General features: G+C 42.9%; 1 protein-coding gene across 2 annotated transcripts in view; it reads left to right on the top strand.

Moving 5' to 3' along the window:
• Window positions 1–27,470, top strand: part of TMEM132B (transmembrane protein 132B) — a 219,920-nt gene that overhangs the window by 133,814 nt on the left and 58,636 nt on the right. For both annotated transcript variants that reach the window (XM_042034899.1, XM_042034900.1), the window contains exon 4: window positions 20,147–20,333. In XM_042034899.1, the coding sequence (XP_041890833.1) occupies window positions 20,147–20,333 (187 nt within the window). The remainder of the gene's footprint in view (window positions 1–20,146; window positions 20,334–27,470) is intronic.

Genomic DNA, 27,470 nt, shown 5'->3' on the forward strand with positions numbered 1-27,470 from the left:
CATCGCTCCTGTGCGGGGCATCGCTCCTGGGCCGGGCATCGCTCCTGTGCCGCGATGCAGCGCAGGGAACACAGATGAGCCCGTGTGCGGCACCCTCCGTGCCCCCGAGCACTGCCCGGAGTACCCCCCCCTTCTCTCCGTCTGCTTCCAATTGGCAGTCACGGGTAACGAGGCTTCGCTTTTGTCCCTCTCTCCTGGGGCTGGCAGTGCTCCGTGCCCTCGTTCCGAGGTGTTGAGGACAGTGGCTGCTTCTCTCTCCTGCACACGTGTCCCCAGAGGTGCCTGGGTCGGGCAGTAGTGTTTATTAGGTTTATTACACTGAACATCTCGTTACAGCTCACATTCCTGAAATCATCCATATCAAACTCAGTAGTTCTGTAGATAATATTTTTAACACGTACAAATATTTCTCTGGCTTTGCCCAGAGTTACATCCCCAATGTTTGCTTTGTATTTCACCTTCGAGTGAAATGAGTAGCAAGGTTTAAATAAGGAATATTAATTGGGTTCAAACCGGAAAAGGGGAAATTCAGGTTACATACACAGAAATGGTTCCCTGTGAGGGTGGGCAAGCCCTGGCACAGGGTGCCCAGAGCAGCTGTGGCTGCCCCTGGATCCCTGGAAGTGTCCAAGGCCAGGCTGGATGGGGCTTGGAGCAGCCTGGGATGGTGGAAGGTGTCCCTGCCTTCCTGATCCTGAGACAGTTTCATGTACTTTTTGATCTGCAAGCATTTTACATTCATTGAACCACTGCTACCTGAAGGAATTTCTCTGAGCATTTAATACACGTTATAGTTAAGGAGCTGTTAGAGAGGTTTAAGTCATATATATTCACTTATGTTATATCACATCACTCTAAAATTACGTTGTGCTGAGCACTGAATTCCTGTCTTGTAATGCCTGGTTGAAGGATTATTCAGTCACAATTTGTAACTTTGAAAGAAAGTATAATTTTAACTATATAATTTCCAACTAACGTAATTTCAATTTACCCTAATGGATATTCTTCTAATAATTATTATTTAAAGAAATTTACTGACTTTCTTCAACTGGATTTATGCAAACTGCACTATAATCAACATATGGGACATTTAGTTATAATATTAGGGATGCAGACAGTAATTTCAATTAAGAGAAAAGATAAAAATTAGCAGTGAGGAAGGCAACATCTGTGTTCTTCTTCAGGAAAGGGAATATATCCACTGGCATGAAGATGCCCATCTCAGTGAGAATGAGCCAGGTCTGGAGAAATTAACAGGTGTGGCAGGTGAATAGGGAAATTACTGTCTTTTCCAAAAAAGAATTGGTGATATCACTTGAAACTGGCAGCTGGCAGATTCAAAATGAAAGGAGGTGCTGCTTCACCAGCTGCACACCCTGGGGAAGTCCATGCCAGAGGATGTTGTAGATTATAAAAGTTTGTGTGGGTTTGGAAAGGAAAGGGGCATCTTTGCAGAAGAAAAACCTATGCAGTAATATTTAAATTCCCTTTTTTTAAATTTTTTTTTTTTTCCCCCTGAGTCCCTGCACTGTGGGCTGCTGGCTGCCCACGTGTGTCACTGCTTGCTTTCCCTGACACTCCCATAGACATCATTCCCCACGGATCTTTGGGATCACAGGAGGACAGTGATATCTGACTGGACCCCTAACCAGAGCAGTGACACCAGCACAGACCTGGTGTAAGGTAAAAGGAATAGTCCCCATTCCTTCCTCTGCTCAGCATGGCCTGTTTCTTCATTTATTCTGAGATGGTGGAATGAGCTGGGACTGTGAGCTGCTGAATCCACAGTGTTTCTCCTTTCAGTGTCTCCAGAAGGAAGGAGCAGCTGAGCAACTGGGAGATTCTGCTCCATGTGGGATGTTTGCAGCTCTCCCTCCCCTCAGCCTAGCTGGGTACTGGTTATTTATATTTATAGTGTGCAGGTCGCTGGCCTGCACGGGGCCATTTGGCTGCAGATTCAGGTGTTGTCCTTTACTGTGTCCCTTAGCTTGAAGCCATCTGATAAACTGCTGACACGGGCTTTGAATTTTCCTGAGGCAAAGCTCTAATTCTAAAGCAGAACCAGGGTGATGTAGGCATGCCTGGGTTAATGAAAATCCCTGGAAGGAAAGTTTAAACCTCTCTGTTTTGTTGTCATGGGATGATGGAGGCTGCAAGCACCGAAATGCAGCAGCAAATGCTGGCTGGCTGTGAAGCACGTGGTGGATGGAGCAGAGATGCTGCACTCGAGTGCAGCTGCTCATCCCCTGCACCCAGGCTGCTCTGGAGAGGAGCAGGGCTCAGCTTGCCTTTATTTCTGGTTGCAGCACTCTGCAGCCACACCATTCCTGTTTCTCACACACCTCCACGGGGCCTGGCCCTTCAGCTGCCCCCTGGGCAGTCACTGTCCGATCTCGGGGCTGCCACGGCTGCAGCTTCGGGCTGATCCATTCTTGGCACACATAGTCTGTTTGAAAATCATGTTTCAGTCCTTGGTGTCATCTAAATCTGGTGGTTTGGTTTTGGCCTGTTTTCCCAGAGAGCTCTGTGTCTTGTTTTCATCCAAATTTGACCAAGGTAGGGTTTTCCAAGATGCTGAATTCCTGTATCTTTCCTGAAATACAAATGTTAGAGAGAGAGGAGTGTCTGGGTTAAAAATCCTTCAGACAGAAAAGCAACAGCTTTTCATCTCTGTGCCTGTTGGGTACCAGAGAAGCCACCAAGGAGAGCCCTGCTATGAACAGCCAGGAAATGTCTTTGACCTTGCTACATCCCGTTTTGAAACTCATTTTCATCAGTTCCGCTGCTCCCTGGACCTCTTGATTTTATTGTAGCAGAGATGCACCACCTTTATTTCTAGTTTTCTACCTGGTTATTTAGTGCCTATGTATATTATCTCTCTAGGTGCTTTTTTCTGATTCTTTGCCCTGGCTAATGTTTGCTTTTCTTCCAATTTAATACTGTACATTTAATATTAGACATTTTTACAGTAGAAAAGAAAAAGCCATGCTAAAATATATTACTGATCTAACACCAGTCCTGGTTTGTTTTTCCCCAGAAAGGAACCTGGTCTTTAAATACTGAGTTTATAAACTGAGGTTGAGCATCCAGTTTATTAAAGGTCTTCTACTTAAATAATTACATACTAAATATCCTTACAGCTCACGCTTTCTTATAATTTCAATTTGTTTCCCTTTATGGTCTTCAGAAGCATCTTTATTTCAGCTAAGTAACAAGCATATGTCTATTTTTTCTACTACCAACAAAAAGTAAAAAGAAGAGGCAGTTTCCCTGACAGTTGTTGTTTTGTAAGACAGTTTATAGAGATCTATATTTCAAACAAAAGGGATCATGGTCTATATCTCACCTGTGACCTGCACCTGCAGACAACATAAAATCATTGCTGAAAGGAGCTCTAAATAGGTTACATTCATTCTTCAGCAAGGAATTTTGCTCTGTGCTGTATTATAAGAGGTGACAAACCAAAACATAACAGTGAGTTATTCAACCTGATTTCTTGAGCTGGATGTACAATTTGTAGCAAAAGCTTTGCTTTGCCTCTGCTTGCTTTGTTCCCAGGCTCTGTGGGATTTGAGCACGCTATTGTAATTTGAAATTATCTGCCAAGTAACTTTCACAAATTCCTTTATTCTGTAGATTTGTGGGTAAATAAGACACTTGGAGTTTTCTTACTGCATGGAATCATAGAATGGCTTGGGTTGAAAGGGACCTTAGAGATGATCCAGTTCCACCCCCTGCCATGGGCAGGGACACCTTCCACTATCCCAGGTTACTCCAAGCCCCGTCCAACCTGACCTTGAATTCTACAACATGGCATAAAGAGATCTATAGAAAACACGATGAGTTAAAGAGAAAAATGCCATGAGAATGTGTTATTTGTAATGTATGCAGATAAATTTACTCTGGCAAAGCTCTCCTAAATTTTTAATTCATGAGTTTGTTAAAATAGAGAAAGGTAATTATCCTTTTAATTATAACAAAACAGTTTCCTGATTGCCATGGCAATAGTTACATGTATTTCCTATAAATTTATTATGGTGATTGCAATGACTGTTAGCTTTAAATTATTTTTTCCTTTTCTTTTTAATTATAATGCACATAATTTTTCCCCCCAAGGTTAAAGACCAAAAAGTGTAGGTACAGGAAGGAAATATGTTAGATGTGAGAGGAAAAGTGTGTTGATGCTACTGATCCTGGTGCTGATGGTTCAGCTGGTAACAATTGCTCAGCTGTTGCAGAACTGGAGCAGTGACCCAGGTGGATCAGAACAATTCCCTTATCAATCAGAAGATGATGGCTCTCCTGCCTGGTGCACCCTGTGCAGGTCTCCTCACACAAACACTGCTGTTGGTTCCATGTCTGAGCTGGTTGATGTCTGTGTCCCTAAAGCTTTTCTGTGCTCTGTGGGGTATGATCACTCCCTTTCTAAATGAATGTGGAATATCTCAGTGTGGCTCTGAGGGGCTGATGCCTCCCATGGTAACCAGTCCCTCTGGACACTCAGGTGCCAGTGGCCACCAAGGCAGAAGCCCAGAGCCTGTGGGCTCAAGGTACAAAGCCCTGCTGAAGGACCCACCTCAGTAACAGCCCTGGGGTAACTTGAGCTGCTCAACAACAGGATTTCCAACAGGAAATCCAGGATACCTCAGCTTTTCTTCAAGTGTTTAGTGCTCAGCCAGGATGATATCCATGCACTGCCTTATTTCAGGGAAATTTGCTCTGAATTGGAGCATTGCATTTTATTGCACTGGAACGTGCCAGGTGAAATCCAGTCAATGAACCCATTAAACATCGTCGTGTGAGTGGGGTCTCAGAGGGTTTAACTGAACAGGGACTTAATAGAAAGGGAATAATGTTATGCACATCTTCAGAAATGAGAGTGGCACGGGTTCTTCTCTGCTTGCCTTGCTTCATGGAAAACCTCCTGCACCGCAGGCTCTGGAACAGGTGGCCTCGGCTGCTTCTCTTGGCAGCCAAGGATGTGAGTGCCTCCATAGAGACCATGACCAAAGCACAGGCATCGTTCTGAGAGATTATTTATGCCTTTACCTTCATCAAAAGCAAAACCACTTCATTAAGCACCCAGGGAATGCAAAAGCGAGGGGGAAAGTGGTTTTCTTGATGAGATAAACACAGTAGCAGTTACTCATTATACATAAAATAATAGCACATGCCACATGTTCCAGGGCGCTCAGGCTGGAAGATGTGTCACCACTGCCATGTTCCTCTCATTTCCTGTGTATTCATCTGAAAGGTACTGATTCAGCCACTGTAATTGGCTTGTTAGACACTTAAAAAAAAAAAAAAAAGCCCCCAAAGTCTGCAACAGAACCCTTCAAATTTCTGCACTGAAAGCAGGGCTGTGCTTGTGTGTGCTTCAATTTGAATTTGAATTGGAAGAATGGGAGCTTGAGTTTTCAGTACTCTGAGGGGGAGATGAATAGGTGAGTGAAGAGAGAAAGAAGAGTAAGTAAAAAAGCTCTAAGTAAAATAAAAGGCTGGTGATAGACCTCAGTTTTGTGCACTGCTCTGGAAGCAGAACCATCTGTCCTTTTGCCTCAGACACCTTGCCTTTTATTCACATGCTCCTCTCAATTTTAAATTAAAATGTAAAAAAAGAGAAGAGTTTTGAGGGATACCTCATTATCTGTATTTTGTTTATGGAAACAACTCCCGGAGCAACTTGATGTTTAGTTTATTGCCTGGTATCTGTGCAGGGGTGGGTGGGGAGGAAGACCTTTTGGATACATTTTGCAGTTTGCTGTTTTAATTAGAGTATTGTCATCTCTTGGCTGCTTGCAGATCTCCAAAGCAGCATTGTGGCCTGCTGGGTTATTCACTAGACCTCTGTACGATTCATCTTCTTTGCAGCTGTTTCCTGTCGTGATTCTTTCATTTCAGGAAGCAGATTTGTGATCTTTTCATTTCTGGGAGCAGATTTCCAGTTGGGCTTTGGATGCTTGGTAAATAATGGAATGAAATAATAATGAAATGGAGGGGGAGGAAGACATGGGCCTATTATCCATGATAATTTCATGAATAATGAAGATGAGAAAGTAAGATGCTAAAGATTACCAAAATGAGATCACAGAATTATAGAATAGCCTGGGTTGGAAGGGACCCTAAAGATCATACAGTTCCAAGGCCCAGCTGGGCAGGGACACCTTCCACTAGACCAGGTTGCTCATAGGGATGTTCCCATGTTCTCCCAGTACTTGTTTGAATCCCTATTAAAAGCAATTAATCAACTGATCTCATTCCCAATTACAGCCTGCAGAAGCATTCACATAATTAGATGTGCTGTTGTAATCCTCTGGAAAACAAAATACAGGCATGGAGCAGTGGATAAAGTGATGTAGCACAGAACAACTAATATATATTTTAATATGCAAGAAGTTTAAGTTGTGTATCTAATGAATTCTAGTGGTATCTCTGTTTTCTTGAATTTATCTTCTAAAGGCAGAAGTAAACATTGAACTTGATATTCTAGCCAGAATTTGTTTGTATTTTGATTGTTGCTTTTTAAATTTATGGCTGTCCTCAGGAGCAGGGATTAGATTGGAAATAGATCTTCCTTTCCTGCCCACTGAAAGCAGCCTGTAAAGCTCAATGGCCTTCAGAGAGTTCAATTTCTTGTGTGCTCCTGCCCTGTGCACTGAGCATCTGCTTGGGGGAGGAATCGCCCAGGTAATTCTTGATCAAATAACTGCTAGGTCTTAACTTTGGGCAGTGTTTTGATGTATAAAAATGGTGAAGTGGGAGGCCAAAATTATAACGGAATAAGGAGGCTCCGAATGGTGAGCTGGCCCTGAGACTTGAACATGAACTGCAGGACACCTCCCAGGGAAGGGGGGATGTGGAAGTGTAGGGGAGCCACGGCTGGGAGCTGGTCGGGGTGGCTGGAGCAGGGGTGCACAGGGAGCAGGAGGCTTGGGGGCATGGAGGGATCTCCCTGGGGACCACCAGGTGAGAGGCAGGCTCTGCTGCACCCCAGGAACCTCCAGGTTAGCTGGGAACAAGTGTGGAGGGCCTGCCTGCAGTGACACCGTGGCCTGGGGGAGGGCTGTGTACACGGCTTTTGGTTTCCCTTCTGTTTGATCCAGTCGCTTGGAGTTTTCCCTGTTTAGTAAGTTACATATTCGAGGTTTATTGTGATGAAATCTGCCTTTATTTGAGCTACCAAGGCTCTTGGTCTTCTTTAGGGAGCTCATTATGAAGAAAAATCTTAGGCAGTGGATGTCAAAGCCCTGGCTGACCCAGGAGCTTATTATACCTGGTTTAAAAAAGAGTAAAAAAGTGGTCACAGCATGAGCTCTCCCTCTTCCTTTTGCAGGGGCTGCACAGGTACTGGCATTTCCTCCCAGCATAGAGAATGTCTCTTTGGGCATCTGCATCCTGAGCCCTTCGTTCATGGTGGCTTTATGTCCCCTCTGTGCTGGGATATCATGGTTTTCCTTCCAATGGGAAAAGCTGAATCTGTTTCTTTTCTCCTTCAGAAACCTTGCAGTAAACCCTTTAGTAAATAAATCCTGAGCAAACATCAACACCTAATTTTCCCTCTGTGGGTGGAATGTGAGAACAAGAGCGACGAAAGCTGAGAAACAAATGAATTTCATTCTTGCAACAGCATTATTTGCAGGGCTGTGTGGTTTTTGCACTCTGTCTCCCTGCCTGGTGCACATTATCTGGGAAACACAAGCTGAGTGGCTGAGGACCATGCAGGAGGATGCCAGGATCTGCACAGCCACTTCTCTGGCACAATCTCTCTGACAATTAATTTATTATGGGGCTTACCTCTCAGGGTCTGCTAATTCCCATCATCCTTTTTTACCCAGCAGGAAGTGTGGGATGCTCAGCCAGGACGCCAGGTTTGCTGTACAGTGGGTTTGTTACTCGAGTGTTTTCTATCCCCTTCTACAATCAGGCTGCCCTTTGGATTATTTTTTCCCCGCTTAATCTACATTCAGTAGACAACTTCAAGTTGCTCTGTCCTGGTATTTAGCAAAGATTAATGATTTTGGAAACTGAATTTCCCGGTTCAGAATAAAATTATAAACACGTGAGATAAGATTAATAAAAGCCCCAAACTGCTGGGTGGATATTCCCATTACTGTGTACAAGCTAGACAGCATCCTCCTCCACCAGTTTCCTGGTTTGATAAATGCCTTGAGCTGATTTAAAAATGTGTAGGTTATTTTTAACCATGGTAGCAAAGCCATCTGTATTGTATCTGATGAAGTTCTGTGATAGAGCAAATTGATTTATTCTATCTCCTTACAAGTTATACTAAGCTTTATGTTATAAATAAGTTGGTTTGAAGTACATGGTGTCATTGAGCTTGAAAGTCTCTAGATAAATTTATACTTAAAGAGTTTGTGCCTTTTGTATGAATTTAAATTGGTGCAGATTGTTAAATCTCTTTTCTCTCTCTGTCTTGTGGACTGCAAACTCTCTGGGGTCACGACTGTCTCTATAGCTGTGTTTGTATGAAATGCACAGAGCCCAAAACAAGGCTGGTGCTCTTATACATTGCAGAGATAAAAATAAGAGCAATCAAAAAAACCAGAGCCGTGCATTGGATGCCAGGATTTGCAGTAGCACTGCAAGGAGCTGGGTGCCTAAATCCTACTCTTTGTTGGGATAAAATACAGGGAATTAATAAGGAGCTCATTTCACTTGAAGCAGGAACAGTCCCGGCTGTAGCAGGGATGAGCCTCATGCTGTGGCCAGCCTGAACTGAGGCTGGATTTGAGATCTGTGGTTTAGTTCCAGGAGGTGAGCAGGGACAGACCCGGCTCTTCTTCCCTTTGCCCTGCTCTGAGGGCACCAGGGCTTCTGTGAGAGTCCATGGGAAAGGTGCCTGTAGCTGTGAGAAGAGGGAATTAATCAAATCCTGGGAAGAATACACTAAATCCTGTCTTAGTTGTCTGCTTACAGAACCAGCAAAAATAAGGCAGAACTTCTGAAAGAGATGGAATGAAATCACTGTCCCTGTGTTTAAGGGCAGGTTTTGAGAGACCAATATTGAAAATGAGATGATGCCTGATAAGAGCCATGTATGGTGCAGATTTCAGTGTAATTAAAAAGAAAATGAGCAATGCTTTAATTGAGATCTGAAGATTAAAAGTTAAAAGCTCAATATCCTCTATTACTTACTGTCAGATAGGAATTTACATTGCATATGTGTAACAAGCCATTGAATTTTAAAAATGGAACCATAAAAAAGTTGCTGTAATTTAAAAGCAGCCAATTTACCAGGAGTACAGTTTGCAGCTATGTCACTTGCTAATCAGTCTGTTAAACATAATAGCCATTCTTGTCTGGAGGCAGTTAATCATGTTGTGAATGCACTTATCAGCACATATTAGAAATACAATGTAAGATTTCCAGCAGAGGAATGGATGCAATTACTGCAATCAGTATACATTTAGCTACGGTCTTATGTTTTTCTTTCCATTCCTTTTTTTCTCTTCTTTTAAATAGTCCAGCAGTGACAGATTTTTCTCTTAGAAAAATATAAAGGACACACTTGAAAGTGTTGTTAAACTCCACAGACGTGCTCAAAGGCGACCTGTCCCACTCCATGAGAGATGGCTGCTGGCTGCTGAACCTTTCCTGGACCCAGCAGTGTTGGAAGCTGCTGGCTTTGAGTGTTGTGGTGATGGTTTTCAAGGCCTTTGAGCATTTCCCCTGCTGGGCTGGGAACGTGTCTGTGGTGGCATTCATTAGGTGGTGGGGAGCTGAAGTTGCTGCATTTGAATTCGACTAAAGGAGCTCAGCATATGGATGAACTCTCTTTTTAATTTTTTTTTCTGTGCTTCTCTACATCTAAATCAATGGAGATGAGGGATCTCAAAGTTTTTGAAAGGCGATATTGAAAAAGCATGAAAGCTAATTGCTTCCAGCATGACTACCCAGCAGCCACGGGTGTAAATACAGCTGTCCAAAGAATGCCAGGGCTCGACAAAATCTAAGGATTTCAGCTAAACAATTTTCCAGGGCTGAGCATATTCTTGTATGGGGAGGAAGGGAGTTGGGAGGGGGGCGGGAGAAGGGAAGAGATTATGAAATCCTGAAGAGATTCAGAAAAGAGAGGAATAGAAGGAGAATGATTTTGTACATTCTGCTTTACATTAACCCGTGATGTTAGGGATATTTTATGTAGTTTAGCATGATTTGCAGTGCTTACAGGAGCCTGCCTTCTTTTTCTAGAAATCCTTTTATCTGGCTCTTTGTTCTTTATGACAGCTGGTATTCTTGCTTGGGTAAAATTTTTGATAGTAGCAAGGAAAATGAAAAAGCAAAAGTGGGCCCAAATTGTGTGACTATTACAGTGGGTAATAAGGGAGTCAATGTCCACATCTACCACAGCAGTGTTGTTGTTACTGTTGTATTTGGGTCATTTTGCCATTTTGGGTCATTGTTCAGACTCCCTGAGAAGAGCTGGGATGGAAATGTCCTCGGTGTGATTCTTCCCAACCTTCAGGTGTCTGGTCAGCTTGGACACCCAGCCCAGTCCATCTCAGGTTGTTAAAGGCTTCATTGCTGAGGAAATCCATTGGAATGAAGTTCTGGGATCATGTTTTGGCTTTTACCATACAGCCAAGGGGGCAGGATAGGCCGGGTGGAACACCACTTCCCCCTTCTGTTTCTAATTATTCCTTTTCAGATGCTGAATGAATTAACCTCCCTTATTCCTCACTTGTGCCTGCCCCCATTTGCTCAGGGTATGGCCTTGGCTTTGAGCAATGTCCCAGCAGCTCCCCTTGAGCTGTCACTGCACTGGAAAATCACTGTCTTGCAAGTGTGACAAAGTCGTGCTTGCCCTTTGGAAAGGTGACCTGGAGATGTTTCGGGTGACTGTGGTGTTGACCTTACTTTTGTGCCATTCAAAAATAATTGTGGAATGATTTTTAAAAGGAGAAATATTAAATCCACCCCTCTGCATTATTATTTGGAGTTATCTTTGCGTGTCTAGGGAAATTCTGATTCATTTTAAGGACAAAAATAGTTTTTTAATGGGGTGATTTACATTAGAACTCTTTGTTTATCTCTTGCTTGTAGTTTTGGTGTGAAGATCAGGACTTTAAACTCAGCTAGCAAAGGGTGGAGGTACAGAGACTCACTGCAGCTGGCTCTTTCTGCTCATACACTGAATGCAGCCCCTGATCCACCCTGTGTTTGCTCAGCTGGATGAATTAATCTTGTTTATTAATTAAAACATGGGAAACTGGTGTTTCTGTGCCAGTTTCACTTTCATGTTTTTACTGTCTGTTCAGTTGGTACCAACAGCGAGAGGAAGAGCTTAACTCTTTTGTAAAACATAATTATCAGCCTTTAAAATAAAACAATTTTGTGCACACCATGTGTCTGTCAGGGAAGTGGGGAGAGAGGAGGTCCTGCTTGTGCTGATGTTAATTTGCTGCCCTGCTCCCTGCCCTCACTGCTTTGAGGATGTTGCCATGGGCATTTATTTCTTAGCACAAATGTGAATTGGCCACAGGACACCCTGCACATTCCCTCTCCATTTAAGAGTACACTGGATTCAAAGAAAGCCACATCTAGTTCATTAGGTGCTTAAACCTGTTTGGAGCTGAAGAGAAGGTAGGAGGCATAAAATAATTCTTGCCATGCCCCTATTTTGGTTTTTTCTTTAATTATTTCATGCAGGTGGCATTACAGCAGCCTCTACAGCAGATCTGTGAGTTCTGTGCAGCCTTAGCAAGCCGTAGAAAGGAATATATGGACTGGTTTTTAACTTCCCATTGTCTTTGCTGTTTGGCACTGGTTATTTAGTCTTTTACACAGTCTGCCTATTAAGCAAAGGATTAAGTTCAAAAGTGTTGAATCAGACTTTTTGAATGCTCAGGAGGAGAGCCCCATTTGTCACCGTTCCGTGTATCCTGCAGCACTCTAGGTGTACTCGTGTCACAGGCTGCAGCCTGGCTCCCTTTTGCTTTCATTCAGAAACTCGGTGCGTGGGGAATTTGCATCTCTACATCCCCTCTGGTTGATTTTTCTCCCCAGGGAGATTCAGCTGTCAGCCTCAATTGTAATTCTGAAATCAAAACAGCAACGGGATTGCAAGGAACTTCCTCCTAGTTCTAGCAGGGGTTTTCCTTTCTCATGGGATCGGTGGGTAGGGAAAAGTCCGATCACATAATGCTAATGTCACATAAAAATAGTGAAGTGTTTAAAATGTCAAGGAATCTCGCTGGAGATGTGGTCTGAGCTGTTAGGGTGTCTCCAGGTCACTTACCCAGGTCTCATCTTTGTCTAGGAAGGTGAGGAAGCTGTGTGAGTATTTGTTAACGCAGAGCTCCAGAGCCTCACGTGATTGTGCATGTTCAGGAGCTGCCATGTAGGAGCACTCCTCCCGAGGCTCACAGTAAATCTGGAAGAGGTACAGATAAATTAAACTGTTGCATGTCTCCATTTAACAGTTGTCTGGGGAAGAGCAAGAGTCTGAATGAAGCATCTTCAGCTGTGGTGAGCTGGTGTCCGGTGTGGGGACAGCGGAGGAGCTGGGTTAGGAGTGGCCTTTCTCTTCTGCTTTGTTACCTGCAGGAAACTCATGGATTTGCCCGTGTGGTGGCAATATGGACAGCCCAGTGTGTCACCAAGCATTTCCAGGGAATACTTCCTATCTCCACCTCTGGATGCCCCTGCCCCTCCCCTGTGTTTCCTCTGAGGTGCAATGAAATGTTTGCTGCATTAACTTGACGCTCAGCTTGGCTGAAGTTCCCTGTGCCTTGGGTCATCCAGGCTCCCTGAGCTCCACTCTGCTTCTTTTAAAGGCCTTTGGAGAGTCTGCAGAGATCTTTGTATGTGAGTTCCTGCGCTGCAAAGAGCTTCTTATGTCACTGAATTTATTATCCTTAATTTTCAGTCATTGGTTATTTAAAAACTCATCTCTGCTTTATAATATATTTCAGCTGCTTTCACAGCAATGTTGAAAATAGACCATGTGATTATGGCATGTAAAAAATGTAAGAATTTCTCAATAGTTAAAGAAAAATCATAAGCACCATTTGGGCTGTTGATATTTATTAACTGGATAGGTTTCAGCAGAAGTCTTTCATCATAAAATCATTCTTATTTTTTAAACAACAATAGCTCCCTCTATATTTGCATCCAACATCAGCTAAACCCTGGCCCCAGTTTCCTACTGGATGTGTTTGTTGTGTTTCCCAACAAGATACTTCCTCCTGACAGAGAATCTTTATTTTAAGAAATACACAACACAGCAATAAAGAAGTTCTAAATAGTAGTCAGAAAAATATTCCAGAGCAATCAAAATGCTTTTTTAAGCCCCAAAAGACTACACACTGTTCCAAAAGGGGAGAGTAATGACAAAGGTACAAATGGGCTCCCAGTGCCCAGCAGTGCTACCAGTGGAGCTCACCAATTACACTCATCCTGAGTTCAGTCCTAAAGGTTGTTTTGTTAAAGCTTGGCTTAAAGAGTATCTAAGGACTCTTTTACCAGAAGCATTTCTGTGCACTGTCACAAGGGTGCAAGCAAATAAAAATAATTGAAGCAATTGTCTCAGTTGTCTCCAGGGTTGTCATGATGATGTTGATAAAATCAAATAAAGTGGAAGCTATTGCACATTGTTAGTGAGCAGCACAGTTGTGAATTGGCAGTGGAAGAAGCTGAGGAGCTTAAAAGGTTTGCTCATTATCTAGATTTATTGTTTTCAGTGGTGGGAAAATGTTGGCTAAGCAAAATAACATAATAATACCTGCTCTTGGTGGTGTGTTTTGAACAAAAATATTTTCTCATTGTTTTTATGGCTTTTACTGGATTATTAAAACTTGCTGTGTCAATCCATACATTCTTAATGGATTTAGCAGCTTGGGTTTGTCCTCTGTAGCCATTTTCTTTGCCCATATATCTGTGAAGAGCATGAACTTTTAGGGCAGTGAAAGAAAACCAAGATGAGGCACCAAAAAGTGTTTGGGAAAATATGGACAACAAAAGCAAGTTAGACAGCAGAGCAAATGGTAAACTGAGTTTTTGAAATGCATCATGAGAGGAAACCAAGCAAACTTCTTCCATCCCTGCAGACTTCATTTCCACTTTCCAGCCATCCTGTCTTTGGGACTCCTGCCCTGCACTGCTGTGCTGTGGCATGGATGAGGCACGAGCAGGGCGTTCCTCAGGGTTTGTGTCTCCCTTGCTGCCTGGTGTCCCTCAGAACAAACCCTGTGGGGGCTGTGCATAGGGCACAGTGGCACTGTGCCCTCTGAACCTCTGCACGTGGGTGCCAGAGCTTGCAGGAGTGCTCAGGATGTGTGTGGGGTTTGCCCTGGGTTTTGGGGATGTGCATCCTCACTGCAGCTCTGGCAGGACCCTGCTCTCATCTCTGCAGGGCTCCATCTCCAGGGCCCTTCTTCAGCAAACCACCCTGGCAGGAGAACAGCTCCAAGTTCTGACACAGCTTTGTGTCCTTACAGCCTCATTGGAATTATTTATGCTGGGAGAAAAGGGTTGAGGTTTTGACAGCCTTCCTAAAGTCAAACCCTGTGTGAAACGCCAGGTGCTTCACCTCAGCGAGGTGGTGTAAGGATGTTGTAGCTGTGGGAACACACCCAGGTGTTCAAGGTGGCAGCTGCTGCCAGCTCCTGTTCGGAGGTGCCCCTGTGCAGGAAGGCAGCACCCAGTGAGGTAGAAGGATTGTCAATATGCAAATCTTCATAATTCAGAAACTGCATGCTGCCCTTGGTAGGTATCTGCTTTCATTTCCTTCATCTCACGCTGCTAGGATCTTAATTTTCTCAGGGGGAGAAGGTCAGGACCTTTAGTCTGGATCTTTTCCCTGAGAGGTCCTGGCCATCTGCTGCTTCATTTGACTCCGGCAGGAAATTAGGGTCTTCAGCATTTTCAATCATTTTTTGAAAAGCCTCCTCTTGTAAGTGTTTGCTCTTCTGTAAACCATACTTACAAAATTAAATCTCTTGAGATCAAAGAAGTGAGACCTTTCCACTGAAGTATTTTATAAACTAACGTGCCTTGTTAATGTAAGGTCACTGAATTCTTACTGAATTTGGTTACATTTTGTCAGAGTAAGAACTGGCCATTATCAACCCCAAAAAGACTCTCAAGCAACACGATGCCACACATTTAATTATTTTCCAATACCTCATGTCGGCTCCATTTTTTAGGGTATTGTTAACACTGCTGTGGGTCTCATAAACAAATTGCCATTTACTGAAAACGTTGTTTTATGAGTGAATGGAACTCGTGATTTCCTGTAACAGCCAACTGCAGTAATAGAAGGCCCTGACTTTTACCAACGCAGTTGTTGCTGACCCCTGAGTGTGAGCCAGCAAAGCCTCGGTGTTGATGCCTTTTCCTGGTCTTAAAATCAAGAGTCAAACACGGTTAGAAGGGAAAAAGGGATTTTACCTTGGTATTTATTTTAAGGATCCTTAGGTGCACACGTCCAGGTTGAATGCACTGAAATGCACACCACAGTGCACCCCCAAAAGGTCTAACATTCTAGGTGTTACTAATTAGCAGATCTATCAAGGATTCCCCAATGAGAGGCTCAAGTGAGCTCCCCTCCCCAAGGAGCCTTCCCCTGGATGGTTCTATCTCAGTTTACAGAATGTGTTCTGGAGAGGACCTTGGGGTCTGGGGCACACTGATCCATAACTAGGAAGCTTCTAAAATGTTGAGCCTCTTAGCTGAAAAAACAAGTCCAAGAATGTAGGCAAAAAGCACTGAGAATACTGAAGTTGTAAAAAGGTATAAGAGGGGTATAAAAGAAAAGGCAAAAATCATCATGGCATCAGTGTGGCACTGCAGAGTGCCCTGAGCTGTCATGCTGCATCTCTCTCCCCAAACACACAGGGCACGCCCTTCAGGTTGGTCAGCAATGCAAACCTTTCTTAACAGTGATTCACAGGCATTTCTTTAGTTAAGGTAAATACGAACCAGTTGTGCTGTTGCTGCTGCCCTAACATCAGTCACTGAGTATCATTCCATTAATTCAGTAATTCCATGTTGGGCTTGGACAAATTAAACTCGTCGTTATTTCAGTGTCGGGTGGTTTCGTGGTGCTGGTTAAAACCTCTCACATCAGAGCTATGCTGGACCCTCACAGTGAGCTAATATTTTATAAAAATGAGCTCTCCAGTTCCATAGAAACACTTAATACTGCCCACATGGATGTGTCTATTGGGAAAGTTCTGGGACTTAAACACTTTCCTGTCCCAGTAACTCTTTGCTCTGGAGCTGGTTGGAGCTAAGGCTGGCTTTGTTTGGAATGGATTTGCCTTTCTGTGCTCAGACTCTACTCCACACTGGGATCCCAAGCACGGCTCCCAACAGCTGGGTGTGGAGTGGGGACTGTGCGTGATACAAAGCGTGACTGGGCTGTTTGGGACCTGGTTCAAATGCATTAGATAGATATGAGGCCAGACAATGGGAGATTGTGCAGAAATCCCATGGATTTGGGGACTCTTCTAGCCCCTAGCAGAGACAGGATTGTGAAAGTACACAAATAGGATTATAAATCACCATTTGAAGAAGAGGACCTACTTACAGGAGTTTGTGAGAGGAAATAAATCCAAAAAGACCCATGGGGTTTTTTTCCTCCTCTCACCAGAGAGAAAAATGTGTAATGAATGTCTCACGTCTGAAACACTGGGCTGGATTCATCAAAGGGAGTTAGTAATTACCAAATTGAGAGAATCATGAAGCGCTTTTCTAAATTTGAAAGGCTCATCAAGAATAGATCAGGAGCAGGCAAAATTAATAGTTATGAACTCATTTCCATAGAAATGGACTTATTAGCAAGCATGCCAGCTGCCTAAAATTATAAGGTCTTTTCCTTGTGCTTGCAGGAAATAATCTTTTTTTATAAAAGTAATTTTGACTTTTTATTTTTTATTGCTTCTCTAAACCAGAGTTTGGCAAAATCCTAAACCGGGAAAAAACTTCACTGGACAATAGAAACATTTAACTAAAAAGAGAGGAAAGATGTGAAAAGGAGAAGTGATTTATAGTCCTTGGATTCCATCAGACTCTCCCCAAGAGTGCAAACTTATTTAAGAGAAAAATGAAATAAGTCTTCAGGAAAAGCTGAAAAATCTTGATAGAATAAAGTTTGGTTTAACGGGATTTAATGGCTGATAACAGCATGAGTTACAGTCCTTGTCTTCTCTGCTCGTGGATTTTCCCACTGGTGACATTTTGTCTTCACCAGGCAGTTGCAGATCGACAGCGGCTACAAAGACCAAGGTTCTGACCCCCAGTCACAAATCAGACCAAAAGCTGAAGGTTTGCCATGGCAGGGTGGAACTCCTGCTTTTAAAAAGGGTTTCAGTGATATGTTGCAGAGCCAGGAGAGAAATTTAAATGCAGGTGTTGGGATGTGAATTTATCAGCTAATGGAGCTGACATAAGTAAATGCTGACATTTGAGGTCTTGATTATGGTTTAATTTATCTCTGGTTTTACTTTAGCAACCTCCATCAATTTCAGTGGAAAAAGGCAGTGGTCTCCCACATGGTATTACAGAGGGTGGTTAATAAATTGCAAGAATTATGAATGTAATACCAGTCTTTCTACTAGGAAACCTCTGTAGGATAAGAGATGCAGCAGCCAGTAGGTGAGCACTAGTCTGAGCATGAAAGAAATTCACTTTGCAGGTTTTATCATGAGTTGGTTACAGTTGTAACCGGGGAAGAGGCTCAGAACAAAGAGGGTGAATTCGTCCGTGGGGTACTCGGTGTCCCAGATACTGCAGCACCTGGCATTGCTCCAAGGCTGAATCTCTAAAGAGGACAAAAGAAGACCATAATTTTAGAGAAAATTCATTCACCTGCTGGGGAATAAGAGTGCAGAAGGCTGAATCCTGGTTTGCTAAAGCTGTGCACTCAGGGGAGGCTCTGTAGGTGAAAGATGGTTCAAGGCCATCTCTTTCAGCAGAAGCCCAAGAGAGCAGTGGAGCCTTCTTTAATCAATATTAACATGTCATGCTACATAATTGGCTTCTGAGACAAAGCAGAAAACCTTTGCCAAACATTTGACGTTGTTTTTCCAAGTGATGACAAGGATTCTCTTTGGAACCAGGATCGAGGCCTGGGGGAGCAGCTTTGTTTTAATTCACAGTTAATATAGGTGGACCTGAGGAAAGTTTATGTATAAGGTATAAACCCACAGTTGTGGTTTCTTTCTGGATGTGTAAAAAGAAAAACAGGAAAGGAAATTGAGGGCGTGGTGGACTGAACTCAAAGAAGTGCTGGTCAGTGGGACCTGTGGAACAGATTTGTCACTGCAGGCTAACCTGCCCTATTATTTAATTGGTGGATCTGTACCCAAATCCTCCATTGGTGGTTTTGTTCTCAATTTGAAACCACTCCTGAGTGTTTTTATGAGTGGCAACTATTGACTTGAACAGACTGAAGTGAAATTGCAAACCTAAACACACCTTGACAGGCCCAGTATCTAAATCCATAGTTAGTGTAAAGCTCATATCTAAATCTTATTTCTGTGTTGTGAGCAAATTAATTTTATGTCATTTAGATAAAACAGACTGCTGGAGGTGATACACAAAGAACTAGGAAGTTGAGTTGGTGCCCACAGTGGTTATGATTTTAACAGAAACGGTTTAATTACATCCCTATTATTATGTAATAAAATTTATCTTAAAAGGTTTTTGCTGGTTGTTTGGTTGGCCACACAAAAGATGCCTTAATAGCTTCTAGTTTTGCCTGGAGGTGGATATTATCTTTCTGTCAGCGTGGAGAGTATTCATCCTCCAGGCACTGAAGCATATGTTTAGGTAGTTTGTTGTCAGAAAGAAAACACGAAAATCAATAATTCCTGCTCAGATTTTTTTCCTTTACAGTGCTCCTTCAAAAACATATGGCAAACCCAGATTCTGCCTCTGTGCATTTGGGAAGAGGAAAAGGATGTTTTGAGTCTCTCTTGTCTGCAGCAACAGCTAAAACTTTCTGTGAGCACAGCTCTTGGAGTGCCTGCTTTGGGGAAGGGGCACACAGATGATGAATGTACCATTGGCCTGGCATACAGCAGATTCAGATTTCACCCCAAAACTTCAGCAATATTGATAAAATCAGCTGTCTCTCCAACAGAAGAAGCAGCTGCCGCTGCAGTCAGAGCTGCATTTCCATCCCCTCTCCATGCTTTGTAACCTCCACCAGGTCTCTGCACTGCAGGGTCTGTCTGGGAGGGTGGGGCAGGAACTTGTATGCTTTGTAAATATTTGTATGTAAACTTTGTGTGATTTGTAAAACAACTCAATTTTTGGGGAAGTTCAGATGAGCAAAGGTCTGCTTTCTAAACAGATCCCTGCTGTGGATACGCCGAGTGCTGTTGGTTAAATCTTGGCGTCTGTTTGCTTCTCTGTAACACAAAAACAAGATCTGTTTTTCTAACCTGAGGATTAATTATTAATATTTACATAGTTTTGGACCTGAGGGAAGTGCTAAGAGTTGTTGTTAAGAAAGGAAGCAGAAGTAATTCTTAAATTCAGTTCTGAATGCTGTGCATTTACATCCATTTCTTTACTTTTAAATTTTTATTTCCAGATGAGAAATACAGGATTGCCATATAATTACAAGTCTGCACCACTGATGAGGAGAATGTTGGCATGAATTGAAAATAGAGATAATCTACCCCTCATTTCTTGTCATGTATAATTTCTGCAAATCCATTTTTTCACTGAGATAAAGACAAGTTTGGGTTTGAAAGACTTTTTTTCCCCCCACAAGAGCTCATTTCTGGTACAACATGAGGAATGGCCAAGTATTCTGTTGTTCTGCAGCATCAAAATTATAATAATGGTATATTAAATAATTTAGCAACATCTGTGCAATGCTTTTCCAAGGGTTTGTGGCGTATTCTGTAAGTTCATTGTGATTGTGGAGAATGAATGCCTGAGTTTAATGGGAAAAATGCCTCCATTTCAGGAAACTAAAAGATCCAGTTTCACCTCACTTAGAAAGTTCTGCAGTTGCCCACATGCAGTTTTATTTTGGTTTCTGTCAGTGTCTCAAGCCTGCATGTTAAACCTAATGGCGAATCTTCTGGTGGGTAGGAAAGAGAAATGAAAATCCATTTTGTTATCAACATCCTAATGATGTTGTGGGGAATTTCGCCTTGTTTTCCAGAGCAAACATGACCTCCTACGAGATCCTGCAGATGGATTTTGAGATTGACAACGCCAGCAGCCTGGCAGGGGCCCAGCAGATCACCTGGCAGGTGGAATATCCACGGGATGACTCCGTGAGCGAGCTCATGGTGTCCGAGATCTTCGTCAGCCGAACGATGTTTGTGGGAATCGTTCCTCTGGCCATGGTAAGAACCTGCTCCTGCTTCCTTTTGCTGAATGTTTCCGTTGATCCTCGTTAGTATTCCAGGGAATGGGAGCCTTTTTATTATAAGCTGCTTCCTATGCACCTGCTGCAAGTGATTTAAATGCAAAAAATCCATTTCAATAATATTTTATTTACCTGATGTGCCGTAATGGCTCCTTGGAAACCATTTGGGTCTTCTGTGAAAATCCTTTACCATTTGTGGGTTATTGGCCTGGTACATGGAAATAGCTCCTCTGGAGCCGTTGTCTTCTGCTGTATTAATGGCACTGCCATGCCTGTGCTCCGAGGGTAAATGTTGTAATTAGTGGGGACATTTTCAATGAAATAAATTAGCATTGCATGTGTGGGAAACTTCATTGCTAAACCAAACAACTGGACTGTTTGCTGCTCTGCTTTTCCCCAAAAGAGCCCAATAGTCCAGTGAGCTGCAAAGTGTCAATTTATTAAAAGGTCTGGTTGGAGTTACACAAAAAGGTCAAAATACTTTCTGGAGATGGAGGTGTCCAGAAGGTTTGAGGTGGAGGTGTCCAGAAGGTTTGAGGTGTATGTGTGCAGAAACTTGAAGCTGATGATTTATTTAGAAAGTGCAAATATCTCCTGGTAAAATCAGAGGCACCTCTTCTGGGAGGGACCTTTGACCTGTGTTTTGCCTGATGGACTTTTTAGTACCAGACCTTTACACATGAACAGGGATTTCAGTGGGGAAATTCAGGTGTAAAACCAGAGAAACAGCCAGAGAGTCTGGATGTTACAGCACTTCCCTCAGAAACACCCACTCTGTTTTACTTGCTTCCTCATGAACATTTACCCTTCTTTTCTGAGTTGGTCTGTGCTGATTCTATTACACCATACAACCCCCAAATATTGGTGTTTTCCTCTGCATGGCCACTGGCTTGACCAGAAGCAAGGAAAGATGCTTGTAATGGAAACAAGGCCCCAAATAATTTTAATTTCCAGTTCCTACTGCCAAAGGCTACACTTGGCAGCCCAGTGATAGGGCAGAAATTATGTGCAGAAAAGTCAAGAGAGAATTTTCTTCTGTTCCCTTTTTTTTTTTTTGAAGCATGTAGGAGATGAAACAAAACTCTAATTGTGTGGATGGAGTATTATCAAACAGTAATGGTGAATCAGATATAAAAATGACAGAATGTGCTGCAGGAACATCTTGCACATGGCATCGTGGTTTCAGGTGCAGAGCACCATGGATGGAAAGGAAAAGCAAATCCAGAGCCAAGCTCTCATTTCCCTCATTCCCAGCTGCTGGGAGGAGTTTGGAGGGGGAAGGGACCCTGGAGCCACCAGCCAAAGCCACGTGGGATGGATGGGACATGGGTTTGACTTTGTACAACTTTGCAAGTCCTCCTAAATGCATTTTCTGTAACCTGGAACACATAAAATCCATGAAGATGCATTGTCCTGTAGCTGCTAAAGTAATTTCTACTAAAAAAGCTAAAAGGGATTGGATGGGCCTGCTTGCACAGAGGAAATAAATAAATGCTAATTCCTAAAACTCCATGCAAATTAACAAATGAGCTTTTCCTTAAGCACTCTATTATTATTTAGTATTTATGTAGTGTTTTATATTTTCAGAACTCTTTGCAGACATTAATTAATCAGACCTGAATAAACTAAGCTTGATGAGAATAGAAAATTAAATGGAAATGAAGTCAGTCTAATTTAGTTTTACCTGTTTCTGAATGACTTCTAAGTCCCTTTTATATTCTTAAATGTACTTTTTAAAAACACTTAAAAATCTTACAGTGCTCTTGCTTATTATCTCTAAAAATGGTTTTGGTTAGAAAAGAGGTAGAATTTATACCTTTAAGAGCAACTGACAGCAGGGATGAGTGGCTTTGAAGGATGTAAATGCTGTTTTGTCACCTAAACTCTGCATAACACTTTAGGCTGATTTAATTCAGGTGAAAAAGCATGGATGGGAGGATTACTCAGGAGCTGGAATATTGGATTCCAGGAGGTTTCTTTGGAGGAGAGTGGAAGGAACATTTAGTTTTACCTAAGTTTTTTGTCATAACCTCTTGAGATAAAGAGTTGATGAGAGATTTTAGCTCTAGAAATGGGTCTGGAAGATGCTGAGGAGGGAAGTTTGGAGATCCATGCAGGTTTCTGGCTGGAGCACCATCCTCCTGTGGGGCACAAACATGTCCCCGAGAACCTCTGAGGATCTGGCTGTTCAGTTTAACGTTCCAGGATCCACTGCCAGCTGAATTCATCAGCCCTTTTGCTCCTGGGAGCTTATCTCCTCTTCTTTTTGGTGATAAACATCTCTGCTAATTGATTCTTCCAACACCTGGTGTCCAGATTAACACGTGGAACTAATGTCCCCCAAAGCAAAGGTGATCCATTTCCATCAAATGCAGCAGACTAGCAGATCAAGGAGAGGAGAGCAGAGCCAAAGCTCTTTCTGGTTCCACTGTTTGTTGTGTTACCGAATATCAGGGGAAGAATCTGCCTTCTGCTGTGAGAATAGCTGACCCTAAACACAGCAGGTGATTATTTTAAAATAAGGTTTATGGCATTAAAATAGGATGGGAGTTGTGAATCTGGTTGATGTCTGATGCAACAGAAGGTGTTTTAGGCATCCAGAAGGTCCATCAGAACATTCTAAAGTTGGATCTAAACCTTGATTTGCCTTAATATAAAAATGTGATATAATAATCTTGCAAAGATTATTTGGAAGTGGGTGTCTTGCTAATTACAGAATAAATCCACAGATAAATCTGTCCTGTCCAGTGATGATACAATTCCATAATTCTCAGTTATTGCTCTTGATCTAAGCAGACATAATCTGCAATTTCCATAGCTGTGGAAAGTTGCTAGTAGCAAGGTCGTCAGTGGAGTCTGGCACTCCTGGGATGCAAGAAACAAACACTTCCCCAGCTTTGAGTCTGGCATCCAGGTTTCTGTCACAAACAAATGTGATTTGATTAATCTGTTATCTAACAGTTGGCAAAAATATAAAGAAAAAGAGAAAAAATTAAAGTCCAGGTCTTTTAGAGAGTTTCTAGGCAACCAGGAACTTAGTCAAAGTAAAGAATAAGACATTGAAGAGATGTATTTTAGCTGTTTCTTATAAGAGGGCTCCAGCTGAGGCTGAAGGCTTGAGGAACAATAGACTTAATAATAGAAAAATACCTGGCATTGTCTTCTTATCTGGGAAAATGATGGCTTGGTCTGTGACTGGCAGCACTGCTCTTCTAGATGTCCATGCTGCAGATCCTTTCTGGTGCAGTAATGGAATTCTAAGTCCCAGACTGTCATTATTCCAAAGCGGTTTTCAAATGCAACAATCAATATTTCCCCAGGACTCTGCTCCCCTCAGCCTCAAACGTTGCTGTATTTCCAACTATGAATCTGAATCTGAATAGTATCTGAATTATGTCTTCAGGAATTTTGTTTCCTCCCCCAAAAATGTGAGCTATGGGTTGAGTAATGGTTTACTGACGTTGTGAATTGCTTACACAGATGGCTGTGTTTGCTCTGCTGAGGTTTCCTTTAAATGGGACGTTGGATAATTGCATTTCTGGCTGCTGCCAGACAAGAACACCCAGAAAAATTGTCCTTAGAGGTGCCCATTTCTATAACTCAGGCTGAAATGGGGTTGCTGGGTGCAACACTTGCCTGATTTGTTTGAGGGAAAAAACTTTAAAGAATTTATTTTTCCTACAGAAATCATGGTTTGCTCATGGGACTTATATTGAGACACCAATTAAAGGAGCACACTCAGTCCAAGGTGGAAGCTGACCCAGACTCAGAAAGCAGCTTACCTTCCCCTTCAACTAAATGGGAAAATGTCAGGCTTTAGCAGCTTTTTCTTTGCTTGCTCTGGGGTCAGAAATAAAAACCAAACCCACTTAATCCTGATGTATAAAAAAACCAGGATAGGATCAGTAATTTCTAGCAAACCCAGATGATTTACATATTTTTTAGAAGTTGGTTAAATGCATTGATGTGCAAAAACGTCCCCTATGTGTTTATCCGTTGCACTTAATGCATATTTCTTACTTGAAATCACTTTGACCTTTGGCCCTGCAGTTCCCTTTTAAGAGTGCCTTTCTGTTGTACTTTGCATGCAAAGGAACCTGCCCAGAATGGGATTTTGTCCTCCCCAACGTTCATCATTTCATAGAAAAAATATTTAAATGTAAATTCAATATAGAGTAGATCTTCATCCCAGAAATATTAGGGGATTATCAACATTGTTTTTAAATAAAACTGGAATCTGTGGCTCCCAGATCACAGGTTTCAGTGTGAATTTTAACACTGATTAATGGCAGCAGGATTGAAGCCTTGAGCTTTCCCAAAATCCCACACTGGAAGGATTGATTTTAAACTCAGAGCAAATTGACTACTGTGGAGAGAGTACAGAATAGGAAAAAAGAGCTTCTTCTTTTGTATTACTTTATTTCCCATGCCCATAGTGAGTGTTTTATGTCTCTGTGGCAGAGATAGGAGCTTGTGCAATTATTACCATCCCCAAATTAATTGTCGTAGAGAATTAAATGGTTTTGTTTTGTCAGGATGCTCTGAAAGCCACAGGGTGAATTTTATGGAGAAAGATGAAATTTTAAAAGATTTCTTGAAACACATCAGCCAAAACACAAAGCACTGAAGATTTCATTAAGTTTGATCAGGGGAAGTTTTTGACTCTAAAACACGCTGGGAGAGAAATGTGTGGGGAGCAGATGTTGTGAGAACGTCCACATGGGCTTCGTGTGACTGAGCAAGGCCAGGGGATTGCAGCTTCCATTGGGAGCAGACACCCTGAAAAGCCATTCTGGAGTGACCAAAGCTGTTGAACAGCAGAAAAACTTATTTCCTTGTAGAACTGAGGTGTTTGATTCAACTTGATTAAATCATAGAATCAGAGAATGGGTTGAGTTGGAAGGGACCCTAAAGATCATCCAGTGCCACCCACTGCTGTGGGCAGGGACACCTCCCACTATCCCAGGATGCTGCAGCCTGGCCTTGGGCACTGCCAGGGATCCAGGGGCAGCCACAGCTGCTCTGGGCACCCTGTGCCAGGTCCTGCCCACCCTCCCAGGGCGGGATTTCTGCCTCATTTCTCATTCTGCTGTTTCTCACTGGGAAGCCATTCCCTGTGTCCTCTCCACGCCTTGTCCCCAGTCCCTCTCCAGCTCTCCTGGAGCCCCTTTAGGCCCTGCAAGGGGCTCTGAGCTCTCCCTGGAGCTTCTCTTCTGCAGGTGAGCACCCCCAGCTCTGCCAGCCTGGCTCCAGAGGGGCTCCAGCCCTGGAGCAGCTCTGGGGGCTCCTCTGGAGTCACTGCAGCAGCTCCAGGTGCTGATGCTGTTGGCCCCAGGGCTGGGGCAGCTCTCCATGTGGGATGTCATGAGAGCAGAGAGGCAGAATTATCTCCCTTGACCTGCTGCCCACACTGCTCTGGATGCAGCCTAGGATATATACAATAATGTACAAATATTTTATTTTGGGAGAAAAAAAGCAGTTTTATTCTGAAGTGAAAATGTCCCGTTCTGAATATGGTGGAGTAGGCCCATTTTGGTAATGTCAGCGTTCTTCCTCAGTGTTCTTCCAAAAATGAAATTCCAGACAAATCTCCTCAATTTCACCAAGTGTTTCGTTTTTAACTGGATTGTGTTTTCCAAAGGATAATACATTTTTTCCCCTTTCAGTCTAATTCTGGGCATCTGAAGTAGGTTTTGGAATGGCTCAATGTGAACCATTATCCCTTTTTTTCCTCTGCTCAGTTAAACATCCTCTACCATTTAATTTCGAGAGTGAAAAAGAAAGAAAGAAACGAAAGGAAAATTTGCTATTGGTGGGACAAAAATAATGGCATTTTAAATGTTTCCATGAAAGCAATGTGACATGACAAATTTTAAGAAGCTCTGTGAATACTATTAATATTTATGATGCACTCAAGAAAACAGCTATTGTGTGCCACATCCATCAAAGATAAGAATTGTATTCAACTGTGTTGGATGATAAACATTGAATGACAAAAGCTGGAGATTATACGAGGTTTTCATCCTCATGTTTTATGCCTGCTTGAGTAAAGCACCATGTTATTCCACTGTGAACCAATAATTTGCTTTCATCAAATTAGATACACTTGCTGATATTCGTTACAATCATATCCAAAATATTAACGAACATGCAGAGAAGGCTGATGCCAAGTGCTCCAGATCCTTTAGGATCGAGTCCTACAGGCAGCATTTCCCACTAATCCACCTCTTGGAAGTCACTCTGAAGCTCCCCAAATTACGGTGATTTGACCACACATTATCAGCTGTTTGCAGTTTGGATGCATGCAGGTGATTACCTCATGGAATGAAGGTTCTTCCAGCATGGCAGGCTGGCTTTTTATATCCCACGTTTGTCCTTAAAGCATTCCCAGCACAGGAATGGGGCAGGATTGTCCGTGCCCTGGGAACGCCTGCGCTGGGCTCACACCCACACCTGCCTTTGGATGATGGGCCCTGGGGTGTCCTAAGTCTGGCCTTGCTCCTCCTCTTTGTCATCGCTGTAAAATGCAGGTTTGGAGCTAATTAATGATCACCCAGACACACAATGCTGGGAGAGGCAAAGGGGTCTTCTCTTCCCCCTCCTGCTCCCAGCATCACACCTCCTCCAGGTGGCCATCCCTGGCAGGATGCAGGGCCCTGTCACCCTGCTCCCACCCGATGCTGCAGCTGCTCCTGGGGTTACTCCCTTTGGCACAGAGGCTCTTCTTCCTGCCCTGCCCTCTTACTGACAGTGCCGTGCTCTGGAGATAGCTCTTTCTGAAGATCAGACTGATGATGCCCCAACTTTGCACCACACAGGCCTGTTTTTGGAAAGAAGCTGTGATTCAGAATTGATTGATGAATATCTGGAGCAGCTTTGGTCAGGGGTTTCTAAATAAAGCTGTGTTTGGAAGAGGTAACGTGCTGACCATACATCAAGGGTAGGAGGACATCCAGGCATTCCTGCAGCCAGAATGATCTCAGGTCTCTTTGATCCATGTGGACAGTTACTATTCTTAGAAAATCCTCTCCAAGGGTGCACAGGCACTAAATTCTTGTTAGGAGTAAGTGTTTCCAATAATAAAGGTGCAGAGGGAAATGGTAAGAGGTGTCTT

The sequence above is a fragment of the Corvus kubaryi genome, unplaced genomic scaffold (genome assembly GCF_017639235.1).
Source record: "Corvus kubaryi isolate FWS band 111438036 unplaced genomic scaffold, C.kubaryi_AGA036_p1.0 37382, whole genome shotgun sequence".
NCBI lineage: Eukaryota > Metazoa > Chordata > Aves > Passeriformes > Corvidae > Corvus > Corvus kubaryi.